Source organism: Anguilla anguilla, chromosome 16, assembly GCF_013347855.1.
Source record: "Anguilla anguilla isolate fAngAng1 chromosome 16, fAngAng1.pri, whole genome shotgun sequence".
Lineage (NCBI taxonomy): Eukaryota > Metazoa > Chordata > Actinopteri > Anguilliformes > Anguillidae > Anguilla > Anguilla anguilla.
In genome coordinates this window covers 19,249,406-19,264,331 of record NC_049216.1, presented here as the reverse complement: position 1 = coordinate 19,264,331, position 14,926 = coordinate 19,249,406, and the positions used below count along the sequence as shown (strand labels likewise).

At 43.1% G+C, this 14,926-nt stretch overlaps 1 protein-coding gene across 1 annotated transcript; it reads left to right on the top strand.

The window, feature by feature from the left end:
* Positions 1 to 290: 290 nt before the first annotated feature.
* On the top strand, positions 291 to 13,148 carry slc24a1 (solute carrier family 24 member 1). Its single transcript, XM_035396564.1, has 10 exons — positions 291 to 1,379; positions 4,518 to 4,583; positions 5,144 to 5,252; positions 7,821 to 7,871; positions 8,528 to 8,608; positions 10,155 to 10,222; positions 10,771 to 11,022; positions 11,915 to 12,004; positions 12,514 to 12,680; positions 12,899 to 13,148. The coding sequence occupies exons 1-10, from the start codon at positions 291 to 293 to the stop codon at positions 13,146 to 13,148; spliced, it is 2,223 nt and encodes a 740-aa protein (XP_035252455.1).
* Positions 13,149 to 14,926: the final 1,778 nt, after the last annotated feature.

Below are 14,926 nucleotides of genomic sequence, written 5' to 3'. Positions count from 1 at the left end.
AACGCGCATTGCCTTTCAATCATAAACTGTATGAAAACTCAACTACTGGTTGTTGTGAACCAACAATGTAATGTTTTAAACTGTTTTTCTTCCTTACATTTTACAGGTGCCATCTGTGGGCAAAGTTGCATGACATTCTGAAAAAGAAATGAAACAGTGTCTGCGGGATATTATTATCTTACCACATCCAAATTTTTCTCCTCAAAGCACAGAAAAGCTACTACATGGCACATTCATGAATCTAACTTAATTTCTGAGAACAATCACAACTGTCCATATTTAGGGCCAAAATGTATTTGTCACGGAGAAAGAGACTTCAGTGGAGTCGGATCCTGTTCTTTGTCTCTGGTGTTCTGTTGTGCTGTATCTACCAGTTGAGTCTGAGGGCAAGGATGACGGAGCCCTGGCCAGAAGCTCAGATTGCAGAGTACCCAGAGGAAGAGAAGAAGCCTTCAACTGAAACTACCACGCCAGTGGTAGAAGTACTTAGCCACACTGTGGTGGAGAATTTCATAGAGAGAACAACTACAGGAACAACTACAGGAACAACTACAGAAACAACTACAGCAACAACTACATCAACAATTACAGCAACAACTACAGCAACAACCACAGAACCAACCACAGAATTGCCCACATCTACAACCACCAATCGGACTAACCTCAGGCAATGCATCTATGTGGACCCTGAACCGTCCAAGACCACCGTAGCACCCGCACTGACCCCTTTTCCCAACACCACCGCCCCCATGCCCAACACCACCTTCTCCTCCCCCGGCAGTGCCCCACTCATGAAGGGTGAGTATCCCAAGGACTTGTTCTCGGTGGAGCAGCGGCGACAGGGCTGGGTAGCACTGCACATCTTTGGGATGGTCTACATGTTCGTGTCCCTGGCCATCGTCTGTGATGAGTTCTTTGTGCCGGCCCTGGGGGTCATCACTGACAAACTGGCCATCTCGGACGATGTGGCGGGAGCCACGTTCATGGCCGCAGGGGGTTCGGCTCCGGAGCTCTTCACGTCCCTGATCGGGGTCTTCATCGCCCACAGTAACGTGGGCATCGGGACCATTGTGGGCTCGGCCGTCTTCAACATCCTCTTTGTCATTGGGATGTGTGCCATCTTCTCACGGGAGATGCTCCACCTCACCTGGTGGCCTCTGTTCCGGGATGTGTCCTTCTACATCCTGGATCTCATCATGCTCATCATCTTCTTCCTGGACAATACCATCATGTGGTGGGAAAGCCTGATGCTGCTGATGTCGTATTGTTCCTACGTCCTTTTCATGAAGTACAACGTGCAACTGGAGCAAGCCTTCAAAGGGCAGCTCAGCAAACACAAAAATATTATTAAAGTCTTCACTGTGGAGGAGCCAGAGAAGGTCTGTGCTGCTTACCTTTCAAATTTGCTCTGTCCACTTTTCTTATAAACTCCCCTACCTTTAACTAATAGGGTCACTTCACATCAGAAGTAATTTAACAACTTACAACAGAGACCTTAACTAGTCAAAGCAGTTGCACCAGTGAAAATATGAATCCTAACAAAATTTACAAAGGGGCTGTGTGTCACTCTCTTCATGTTACAGTTAATAAAGGGACTGTTATTGGTGTCTATCATGGTAGCTTATCTGACGGATTAGATATGTTGGACTAGCACTCCTGTTCTATCTTTTTGTTGAGCTCAGTTCACAGAAGTGATTTCATCAGCACCTTCGTGATAGTGCATGCCAAGTAAGAGCTGCGATTATTCGTAGTTATGTCGTCTCATATCAGTAACGTGATGGATCCAATGGCATTTTGCTATTGCACTTTAACATGCCTTTTGATAGTAAACAATATATTAGGTGCCATTTGCACAGCGGATGTTGATCACATCAGATTTCTTTGGAATAAGAATAGGCATTTTACACTTCAAAGATCACAGCAAGGACAATCACACAATTTTTGAGAGAGGGCAAGTGATAGCATACCTCCAGTGTGAGAATGAGATTGGAGAGAGAGAGGATAACCATTTATAATTAAGCTCTGCTGGTGATTCATTCGGCATCCACCCCTAATCCAGTTTCATCTGACCTTCATTCACGCCCAAAGCATCCATCTGGTTAAGCCTGAGACAGCACACCAGCTAGGCCACATAGGAAGGATGGATTGGGATGGCAGGTATGCCATCCAGCTAAGTTACGCCTTGGCAGGGCATGCCCCATAACTATATAAAAATGTACACAGATTACCTTTGTCCCTTTGCTTACTCTACTGTAGCTGTAGCGACATGAAATTTAAAGGTATATCAGATGGGATTTCGGTACTAATCTACAGCCTATAAAGAAATTCTTACTTTATGAAGAAAAAAGAGGCGTTTTCCTTCACTGTGTGTGTTGAGAACAATTTTAATTGTTCATTTCAGCACTACCCAAGATGGAGCACACACCCAGGTGCATATCCCTGACGAGAGTTGTTTGAGAAACTTGCCGTGCTGGGTTACAAATGTACTTTTGGAAAGCAGTCCACCGTATATGGGACAAGGCATGTGTTAGTGTGTAATAGAACATACTGTATGGATTGCATGGATATACATAGAAATGCTATGTTACTGACTCCTCCTTTCAGGCTGAATACATAATACTATGTCCTGGGCATGGCCTTTTTGTTTATTTGTCTTCAAGTGTGTTGCAGCCTGAAGACATATATGACTTGTGTGTGGCATTAAGATTACTTATGGCAGTCAGCCCTGACATAGTCACTGTCCCACTAAAGATGTCATGTGAGAGGGATCCAGTGTTCTAAGAGAACAGTGTCAAGTAATTGTGGTATGCAGCCTCAAGGCTGTGTGTAAATAGTGCTTTTAAAATAACTTAAAAGTATAAAGTATAAAGCAGTATAAAGTAAAAAATACATTTTTTTGTTCTATGTAGTTAGTGCAGGGCTCAAAATCTCAAATTGGAATTTACTAGCAGCTGTACTCTATGTTGAATTGGATGTCTGCAAAGGGATGCAAAGTTGCTTGTCTTATTTAATGTACAGAAGCCAACTGTTTCACCATTTTTTGCTCCTAATGTTTGTAATTTCCAAATTTGTGCTGAGTCAGCACTGTAACACCAATACCCATGCAATGAGTATGGCAGCCAGAACACATGCACTCCTCTGAAAAACAGTGACCTTTTCCAGCCGATAGCCTGTGGGTGCCAGACAAGTTGCTGGGAGATACTAATGCAGTGGTAAACAGAGTGAGTCAGATTTGAACCCACGCTGCCCCAGGTGTGTCATGTCCAAGTATATCCCGCCATTGCTATTTCATTAGCAACTATTACTCCCAGTCAGAGCAACTTAATGATGTAGTCCAGGCTGGAGCCCCAGATGTATAGACTGGTGATATCCTTTATTTGTTTCATTTATTTTTCAAAACCTTCTATAATTTTACTAGGCCGTGGTGCTGTAAATAGTGCAGAAAATAACTGGCTAAACTGTATCTGAGGTCACTCCAGCCAACAGAGACAAAAACAGAGTGTTTTCTGAGGCCCCCAAAGCTGATCATCCACCGTAGCTCATTATCCTTAGAGGGCTTGCAGAACTGCACATAGTGTAAAAGTACATACAAACCAGTACAGCGCTTAACCCTGGTACGTGCTATTGAAGGACAAGCTGATATTGTGTCCAAGTGGACCCCTTCTCTGAATGTTGCTGACGTAGGCTTGTATGTGCTAGGTAGTATGTAAGGGGCTTCCATCTAATCATACCTAGGTCTCTGGTCAAACTGCTCTGGAAAACAAAGTGATAGGCAGTTCAAAGCAGTTTAGACCTCATAACAATCCCCCAAATCTAACCCAACCAATTAATAGCATGCCACAGAACTTAACTTAAATAGGTGCTTGCAAACCGGACTAAATACTGTTGCCTTGTGCTGTTGGGCAACTATAAAAATTCCATGAGCTTCCTCTATGCAGAGGTACTTGTCTCCTTTTTTATTTGATTGGCAGATTAAGACAGAGGCACTGTGCTGACTGGTAAATGCATTGACGGGTTGACAACACAAAAGGCAGTAGATTGGTCTGTGCCAGTTTTATTCCCCTTCTGAATTGCAAAGCAAAGTAAAACAAAGAAAACAGAGGAGTAGATCCATCATGTGCCACATGATTGAAAGCCTGGCTCTCCTAAAATTTCAGGAAACTGCCTTTATAAAACAGGTCTGATGAATTATTAATTACCAATCAGCCTCCACCTGTTGGCAAGGCTACAACTGTGCATGGTCCTGAAGACCCATATTTTTAAAGACTGCTTGAATCTCTGTCAAATCAACCTCTGCCCCTGCTCAGTGGTCAGTGTCCTGCTTCACTCAGATAAATTACCCAGTGTGCCTCTATCCTGCAGGCTTCTATTCCATAAAGTGATAAAGATGTTGATGAATGTTTGAAACCTGGAGTCACTGCCAAACTTTTGTCAGAGCTGACAGACCTCCATCAATTTCTGTAGGTTTCTGATACTCACCTCAGATCTCTGATATAACATCTCATTGTTGCGAACAGGGCAATGGATCTAGACCTGCTGGGGACAATAAACCTGAAAACCAAGAGGCCAAGAATCATTTATTGGTAGGGAAGCACTCATCCCCTTACCACACACACACACACACACACACACACACCCTTCCCTCTCTGATACTTCAGCACATCATTTTGTAAATGATAATTGTAAATATAAATAAAGTTGACCTCCAAAGAAGGGGGGGGGGGGGGGTACACACACTCAAATTTGTGGAGTATTTGTGATTACATGTTACATTGTGAAATTTATTTTATCGATGTGGAAAAGGGGATTGCAAAAAACAAAACATTCCTGGACACCCCTCACCTCTCATTTATAAATAAGACTAGTGCCATCAATAGGCCTGGTTAAAAAAAAGAGTATACTGTCTTCAGACCACAAGTCTTAGACAAGTTCAAGTTGAAAATCAATTGATATTTAATAGGTGACTAGCATCTGCAGTTTTCTGAACCCTCGAGAGATGACAAAAATGGCTCTTCTCAGATGCTTGGCGTTAGTGCACTTGGGAATAAGGCCTGGGTATTAGTCACCATGGCAGCCCATGGCAGTTGGGGAGTGGGAAGCTTTTAACAGTTTGCTCAGCACAGTGACCCCCATTTCTCCCCAGTTGAAGCCTCCCCTGCAGAGAGGGGGCAGCTCTGCCTCCCTGCACAACAGCACCATGAGGAGCACCATCTTGCAGCTGATGATCCACAGCCTGGACCCACTTGGGGAAGGTAAGACCACTATGGTGCCCCAGGAAAGCCATAGAAAGTGGTAAAATATCCCACCGTCATTGAAATGGCAAGAAAAGCTCCTAAAATCTGAAGAGTAATACAGTTAATTTGTATTTTAGTGATCATAAAGTGATTGTGGAGGTAGTTATGAGGTATGATGTAGAAGTGAAGGAGAAGAGGAGGTGGAGAGAGTGAGATACATGCTTTCCCTGTTATTTTATGGATTGCTTATAAAACACCCCTTGTACATTTGAAGGCCATGAAGGCTCACAGAAATATATATTCAGGCAATCACAGAGAGAGAAAGCAGTGCTTTATGTGTATGTGAGAGCAAAGACTAACAGTGCCACTGCAACAAGGCTATTGGGATGGGTTGTTTAGTCCTGAGGCAAACCTCCTTAAAAAGAAATTACAGCTGCCTCAAAAATGAATATTTTAAAACAGATCAACTATTTTCATTAGTTACTTGCAAATGTTGAGTTGAAAAAACAGAATTGGCTGACCAACTATGTACATTGTTCTGATGGTTTCAATACTGCATTGACAAGCTTGTGCCAAATTGTGCAATTTGCACACAAAAGATTAGCATTAGAATAAAATTAATGCTGGCATAGTTACAAAATTAACAAAAAATGGAGCTCTATAGTTTCAAAATGAAGTCACACATTGCATTATGGATCCAACTGAAATGCCAATGACATTAGAAGTAAGTCTGTGCAAAATGTGCCAAATATGCTTGTCTGGCTATGAACCATGCTGTATGTGACTATCTTGTTGTAAGAGGCCTGATCATATCCTTGGTCACTGAGGATTATTGACCAGCATGGTTTCAGTACCATCATAAACCTTCAGTGGAGAGTAGTTTTCTCCAGATGGATAGACATGCATGGTCAGTATGCACGACTTTGATACAGCCGCACCTCACAAATGTTTCGCATATAATTGTGGCGGAGTGCCTTTGTGTGCCTCTGCAAAATGGATAGGAGTTTGAAATGAAAATGGAGACTCAAAGGAAGTTATTGGTAAGCAGAGACTGACACTAAGCAGATAAGCACGTCTATGTATATGAAGCCGTACAACGATTCAGCTGTGGGCTAGGAAACTGCAGCAAAGGTCATATCCCAAATGATTATAGATGCTTTTCTGGAAAATAAACATCAAATGATTTAAAATGTGCTTGTGTTTAAAACACCAGCGTGCCAATTAAGTCCAGCATTTCTAATCCCGAATTCTTTGAATGAGATTAAAAGTGATATATAAATGAAATCCATTATTATTATTGAGTAAAAGTCTTAGAAGCACCACCAGTGAGATTACCATACTATCAGATTACTTATTTTCTATGAGTAACTTGGAAGGGCATATGTCTGAAGAGATCAAAACCGCTTGCATGCCTTGCTGATTATCTACTGAGTACTGGGTCTACGGCATCTGCCACCTCGCTGCTTATGAACATCCCTCTTTGCACATGCTGAGTGGATTTAAAGCAGAGCCCTGGAGAACACTGTTGAGCACAGAGCAGGATGATGGCTAGGTCAAGATGGGCTGTAAGAGAGGCAGAGATGGGAAAGGGGGGATCAGGGTTTATATCACTGTCAGGACCTGATTGGCCAGGATGAAGTATGGGAGGGTGTCATTGGTCAGTGTGGAGAAGTAAGGGTGATGATCAGGATTGTGAGGTAAGGATAAGGCCGATAGGTCAGCATGGGGGAGGGAGGGGGGTCCCATTTTCTGTCCACTGTGAGTCCCTCATCAGGCACTCCACCCCTGGGCAGAGGCGAGCTGCTCCTCGGAGCTCCCTCCAGGAGAGCGTGAGGACCGCACAGAGCTGCTGACAGGAGTCCCAGTGACCTTCACTCTGTCCCCAGCCTCTGAGCCCAGCAGCACAGGGCCCAGGCTCAGCCTCACAGAGCTCTGCAGCTCTCCCTAATCAGCTTTTGACACATCTAATAAAAGCTGAATGAGAGTCAGCCCCACTGAATCCAATCCCTTTATCTCAATAGGCCTCTCCTGTATCTGCTGTTAGCAGTGGGTGTCCACTGAGCACAGTATAACCAAGATGGAAAATGTCATTGCAATGACAAACAGAGACTCTTGTGGTCTTGGAGAACAACTAATGTAACTGCAACAACAACAACAACAACAACAATAATAATGATTTAAAAATAATAATAATAATAATAATAATAATAATTATAATAATAATAATAATAATAATAATAATAATAATAATAATAATAATAATGTGTTAACTTTAGTTTTAAGCAATTTTAAGAAGTGTACCCTAAGACACAACAGACAACATGCAATATATAAAACACTGTACAATAGCCAGACAAACATAAAACAAAGTGCATTACAAGCAAGTAACAAATAACAAGAGAACTAAAAGACAGACAGTTGTGGTAGAGACTTCAAATTCTCTCAAGTGTCTGTGGTGTAATGCCATTTATCTATTGCTCTTATTTCTCACTGCTCTCATCATTATAAGAGCCCACCTCAGGAACTGTACAGTCACAGACTATGCAAGTGGTAACTCCTCTTTTGTGAATAATTTCTGCCCAGTAGAAACTGCCTTTAATGGGAAATTAAAGGCTGGGAGGTCTGGCCAGGGGAAAGGTAAGGTGGATGTTGTACAGCGGTGTATATCATGTATTGTGTATCTTTGGTTTTTGTTGCGTGTGCAGTGAATATTGTGAATGTCTGCACTGTGACTGGTCTGACAGTGTTGTATGTCAGCTGCCTTGTGTACATGATGATTTGACTTAACTGACTCAGTTACACTAAATCTGTATTTTGTACCCATTTAAAAACTGCAAGCGCTCTCAACAAAAGTGTTTCACCACAGATTCTCATCACTAACCAGATGGTCAGCTCCATATTTTTAGCACTGAAAGTCCTGTACCTCTACCATTTGAAGCAGAAACATTCCAGCTTGATGCATTTTATGAACATTAGTGAAGAGGCCCAGCCGAAGGCAATACCGTTGCAATGGACATCCTTGGACTTGCCTTATGAATATTAATTAACTGTAATATAATACAGGAAACATCTGCTACGCAGAGCAACCTTTCAGAGTAAGAAAGGTGAGAGGACAGGAGGAACTCAAGAGTTGGTTGCCTGGTTACTGTACAGAATGCATTGTTTCATTGACAAAGTGGTTCTAGAAAGGCACATGAATGCCACTGCCCTCCCTCCCTCCCTCTCTCTCTCTCTCCCTTCCTCCCTCTCTCTCTCCCTTCCTCTCTCTCTCTCTCCCTCCCTCTCCCCTGCAGTGAAGTTTAAGGACAAGGCTGAAATCCTGAACAACATGGCTCAGCGGAAAGAAGGGGGAAAGGAAGAAGAAAAGAAAGAAGGTGAATTTAACACCTGTCAGCTCCTCTTTCAGCCCTCTGTTTGGAAACACCAACCCCCCATGGAAAACATGATGTCATCATTAAATTCAATTGCTATTATAATCGGGATTCACAGTAGTAAACAAATGAAATTATAGATCAACATATCATCAATATTCAAAAGGTTCACAATATTTGGGATGGGTTGTTTGGGAACATTTTAGTACATGCAGTATGTGCCCTCTACTTGAACAATTAGGCCCTATATACACCAGGAGTGCAGCTCCCGTGCAGCACCTATGGTAGTGGATTAAAGCTTTCATTCCAGCAGCGGTCTGGTACTGATTATGGGTGGTATAAAAGCTCTAATCCAATAGCATGTGTGGCTGGTATAAAAGGTCTAATTTGCTCCGCTCCTGGTGTAAATCAGGTGATAGTGGATGCAGCAGTGAGCTGGTAGAAGTGGAGTAACCATTTATTACTGTTGAGTTACCTTTGATGTTATCATCTTTACTAATGTGGTTATTGTTAGTGGGGTGAGCATTTGTGTTGTTGGACTTTGTTCTTGTGTGGGTGGAGTGGTGTATTGCAAGTTTTAGTTTAGGGAAGTAAATGCAAGAGGGCTTTGAATGTTGGATCAGTACAATATGTCACATATTGCCATCACTGTTGCTGCCCATCCATAGCTCAATGTGAATGACAACAAAATAGTTTTAAAAGAAATATTCTTAAAGGGAAAATATATAATATCAAATGTTTAAAAATGGAAAATGACAGAACAGTGGCCCCAGTTGGGACTTTCCCCTTAGTAGTACAAAACATCAAATACTCATTGTAATTGCTGGTTGTAATTGCTCGTCCTGTACAATGGCCATTTTTAGGCCAGAGAAAAGACTCGGGCAATTAGGCACAGCATCTCATCAGCTTCACAGTCACTGAAGTGATTACTGTTGAGTACTAGCTGTTCACTCGATGCACCAGTGCACTTAATGAGAAAGTCAATTGCTTATCCAGCCAAAGCTTGTTCTGAGGGGTCTACAATTAAAAGGGGGCCAATTGCTCAGGTCAACAAATTTAATGGCAAGTGTATGATGTAAGGGACCAAATGAGCAAATGAAAAATGCGCAAGAACGAAGTGCAGTTAAATGGGTGTGGCAGCAACAGTCAAGGCTGAGAGCAGAGCACAGGCTTAGGGGTGCCTAAATCTACACAATATCCTGGATTCAATCAACATGTTAACTGAATTCAGGCCAATGTTCCTTACACACAAACAAGAGCTGCTTGAAAATGCAGGGACTAACGTGGCAAGGATTGTTTTGGGGATAACAACACACTACCTGTGTTGAAAAAATGAAAGTGTGCTCCATATCCACACTGTCCCATTTGCCTGGACAGAAGGCTTTATATCCAGCTCCGGAAATAAAGATGGGTGAAGGAGCCATATTCCCATGTGTCATATGAAGCAGGACATTGACGCGAGCCCAAGAGTTTGTCTCGAAGGCCCACAAAGTGGCAGCCAGAGTTTTAATGAGCTGTTGGTGTGCCCCTCTTTCCTGTGGGAGGACAGATGCGTCCAGTAAACCTGAGCCCCCAGCCAAGGAGGAGGAGAAACCATCGCAGGAGGAAGGAGAGAAGGTATGAGAAGACCACACACAAACCACACTGCTGCACAGAAGGAGGGTTTTGGCAAGATAACCCCTACCTCATTGGATAACTTCTGTGGAGCCGTTCATTCCAAATTACTGTAAAAAATGAAAGAAAAATGTATCGCATATTTATTTGTACAATAGGATATATTTTTGACTTTAGTTTCTTGATTTTTCACATGGAAATAGACCCTACTGTTTAGTTTTGATGGATTCTCGCATGCATGTTATGATTCAAAAGGGATGTGAATAGGGGTCAAGATTTTACAATTTTCTCTAAATTATTACAAGCTGATTTGTCCTGGCATTTACTTGAGTACTATTTTTTTTTCTCAAATTTGTTCTAAACATTTAAAGAATCTGCTGTTACTTGATAACCAGAGTAAACAATCCCAACCCTAGTTATGAAACTATAATGAATCCTCCACAGCCAAACTTATCCAGTCAGGATTCTCAGTAATTGCATTGTCAAAATTCTGCAACTCTCTCCTCTGTCTCGTTTCTATGACTCCGTCACTTCCTGCGTCTTTCTCTCAGGCCCAGGAGGGAGCGGGCTCAGGGGCGCCAGGGGGGGCCGGGGGGTCCGAGGGGTCCGGCAGCAGCAGTGAAGATGACAGCGATGACGACAGCGATGACGACAGTGAGGAGGATGACGAAGAGGATGAGGAGGAGAGAGAAGAGCCCCTGTCACTGGAGTGGCCGGACACAGGGCGGAAGCAGGCCACCTACCTCTTCCTGCTGCCCATCGTTTTCCCTTTGTGGCTGACCATCCCTGACGTCCGCAATGCGGTAAAGGCCACTCAGCCCCACCAGCGCACACAGAGCACACCACTCACTCCACACACAGCATGACCATAGAGCACTCACCATAGAGCACACCACTCACTCCACACACAGCATGACCATAGAGCACTCACCATAGAGCACACCACTCACTCCACACACAGCATGACCATAGAGCACTCACCATAGAGGGCACCTCTTACTCCAGAAAACACCATGAACATGTACCAGTCTCTCAAAAACAACGCTAGTAATGCAGAACTCACTCTATGTGCAGCAGCTTCACTCTACATAGTCAACTTCAGAGTTTAAAACTCTACAGAGCCAACTTCAAAGTTTCAAACTCTACAGAGCCAACTTCGGAGTTTCAAACTATACAGAGCCAACTTCAGAGTTTCAAACTATACAGAGCCAACTTCAGAGTTTCAAACTCATTTTGCAGACATCTTACAAAAACCCATTATCTGCAGAGTGTGTATTTTCTGTGGTAAATTCTCCCTTTCAGATACAATTTGTCTGTTTTGTTCCCTTGTTGGAACATCTCTATATTCACTGACTGGAACCATTTCTTTCAGATCACTGAAAAAAAAAATGTAATGCATAGTAATCTCCAAATTTATCTTCTTCTTTCTTCAGTGGTGCCTGGGCTCATTATGTGCTACTTCTTGCTGCCAGCAGAACTTTACATAACAAGCACTCCCTCTTGTGGTTGCTGAAATTGCTCAAACCTGCAGGAAACAGTAGAATCTCCCCTAAGGCTGATAACCCTGCGATAGTTGCGCGTGCCTAATATACAAATTAGCTAGGGGAGGTGTGGTAAACAGTGACGTGACTTTTGGATGTGGGGTTTTTGGCTATTTACCCCTTGCCCTTTCCTTTTCTCTCTCTCTCGCTGCAGGCCTCAAAGAAGTTCTTTGCAGCTACCTTCCTGGGCTCCATAATGTGGATCGCTGTGTTCTCATACATGATGGCGTGGTGGGCACACCAGGTACGCAGTGGAGGTGTTGGTTCTATTCCAGCCACACTGCACTTCACACTTTTCCCTCTGCACAGTGACCCTCCATCCCTTTCCCAGTTTGCCCATTATTAGCCATTGAGAGAGCAGATGTTTGGATTTTATTCTGAATACTGAATATACTGCTGAGCCTTCCTCTGTCAAAGCTGTTTTTTGTTTCTACATCTCCCATTTACTGTGCCTTTGTCCTTGTTGAAGCTTTATGTCTTTATAGATTTGTAGTTTGTGTACCCCTTCACTTCACCACATGCTGTCTTCTGCACACATTTATGCCAGTGCCTATTAATAATGCCAACCATTCACTGAAAAAAGCCCTAGGTTTTCTCAACATTCCAAAACTATGGTGCAACAATATGAACAATTTGAATTTATCTGATGAAACATTTTTTTCAATGTACCGCACTGGGCACTATAGACTGCACCACAGCAACTGCACCAATGTAACAGTCAACCTGAAGCCTAACCTAAGTGGGTGTGTCCAGGTGGGGGAGACCATTGGAATCTCTGAGGAGATTATGGGCTTGACCATCCTGGCAGCGGGGACGTCTATCCCCGACCTCATCACCAGCGTCATCGTGGCCCGCAAGGGCCTGGGCGACATGGCTGTGTCCAGCTCGGTGGGAAGCAACATCTTCGACATCACAGTAGGGTGAGCCTTCTCTCTCCCTCACCCCCGCACCCGTAGCATGGAAAACCACCTGCATGGAGGTGCAGACACAATCTTAATTTCAATCATCAAATTCCCCAAATCCCTGCTTCTCACTGAATGAACTGCAGATGTATTTTGCTGACTCAGTGTGCTGTATGCATACCTGTTGGAAAGGTAAGGAAGTAAAGCCCTCTCCTCCTCATACCCGTGCTCCTCAGGCTGCCCGTGCCCTGGCTCCTGTACTCCAGCTTCCACGGCCTGCAGCCCGTGGCCGTGAGCAGCAACGGACTCTTCTGCGCCATCGTGCTGCTCTTCCTCATGCTCCTCTTCGTCATCCTCTCCATCGCGTTCTGCAAGTGGAAGATGAACAAGGTGCTGGGCTCCACCATGTTCCTGCTCTACTTCATCTTCCTGGTACTCAGCGTCTTGCTGGAGGACCGGATCATCATCTGCCCCGTGTCCATCTGACCAATGGCTGCTGCTTCTCCGTCACTCTTGCGCCCTCCGCTCACACAGCGCGTGATTTCCACGGGCTCTCATTCACCCACTCACTCAGTTATCCATGTTTAACGCATATATACGCTGGGAAAGGAAACTCTGGTACAGATCACACACTGCTGTACTGTACAGACCAGTTTCGTAACATGCACCATAGTTCAGCTGACTTTAGGTGCATGTTCCAGCTGCCCACATGTAAAATCCAATAGGCTGTGTCCAGGATGACCAAGGGTAGCCTGTCCACACCTGTCTTCCTCTTCCTGTGTAAGGGAGTGGCCAGGTCCTTGTTCACAAATAATCCAGCTGACACTGAGCCCATCAATTTTTACCAATTTACATCAGCAGTTTTTATTTTTCCTTCCACTGAAAAAGACAGCAAAACAAGGCATGTATCAACCACGAACTAGATCTGTAAATCACAGGCACAATCAGAATGTAAACATTACTGAGATACTGAAAGCACCAGTGTTTTATCTGGTTTGTTTAATGCAAGTCATAAACAGGCAGATAACTTGTGCATCAATTCCAAACCAAATGTAGGAAGGGGTGCATTTCAGTGAAACATCAGTTTCTGAATGGGGGCTGGTTGAATCAAGCAAAGATTACAAGACTGATTAGTCACTAATGGTTTAAAAACTGTTCATTCTGTAATTAATACATGTACAAATTTTTGTAGTTAGCGTGACTATATTCCATTAACTTATGACCCCTGTAATGACTGGAGGTGTAGGTTTTCCTGTGGTTGAACAATCTTCTGAAGCTACTTTAAAATACACATTTGACTTATTTTGGCATAATTTTACAATCATTTAAAGGTATCTGTTAGACTGGAATAAAAAATGTATTACCTTTCTATGTGGCAACAGGAAACTATGTAATGTGTTCTACTCACAGTTTTAAGCTCAGCCAACAGTGAACTGCATTTGTAGTTATGCATGTTATTTTTACACTTTACGAAGGAGCACTGCAAAAATCACGGTAAAATCGTCTTAATTTATCGATAGTATTCTGCATGTAATTATGCAATAATTCCAGTATCATGAGAAAAAGGAGTAAGTCTGGAGCTCAGGGATATTCAGCTTTTACTGCAAACAGATTCTGCATTTTTACTGACTTACAAATTGTGTCAAAACATTAGTCTGCTCCTGACCGATTCCTTCATCTCAGTTTATCATCCTGTTTCTGAGAAGCAACGGATCAGCATGCTATTTGGCAGATGTGGGCTGACCTTCTTCATAATTCCACTAACATGTTATTTTGTAAACTGAGGTTTAGCAGACTATTAGTATGGCACTGTGGAGATATTTGTTTATGGAATTTATTAAATGTTTGCTATGAAATGTTTATATGAATTCAGTTTAATATATTGCCCTTCTCAGTCTCATGAAATTAAGAACACTGGCACCTTTACCTGGCATGTGACTACGAGCTGGAACAAGAGCTGATATACAGCTCACACGAGTATGCTGACACAATCTCTCCCATCTTTCCCATTGTCACACAAAAACACAGAGGCACACTGTCATCCGCATTATGAGCGAGTTTATTTACAGTTTAAAAGACGACCCTGTAGATCCAGTCGAAGACACATTTTCATCACCAGACTCAAGACCCACTGTTCGTACACAGTTCTGTAAACACTACGGACATTTAGACAAGAAAATGGTACTTTGCAAACCGCTGGACAAGGGCAGGTCAAATGTTTACAAAGACATGGAACAGTACAATCTAACCTAAAACAATTGAAT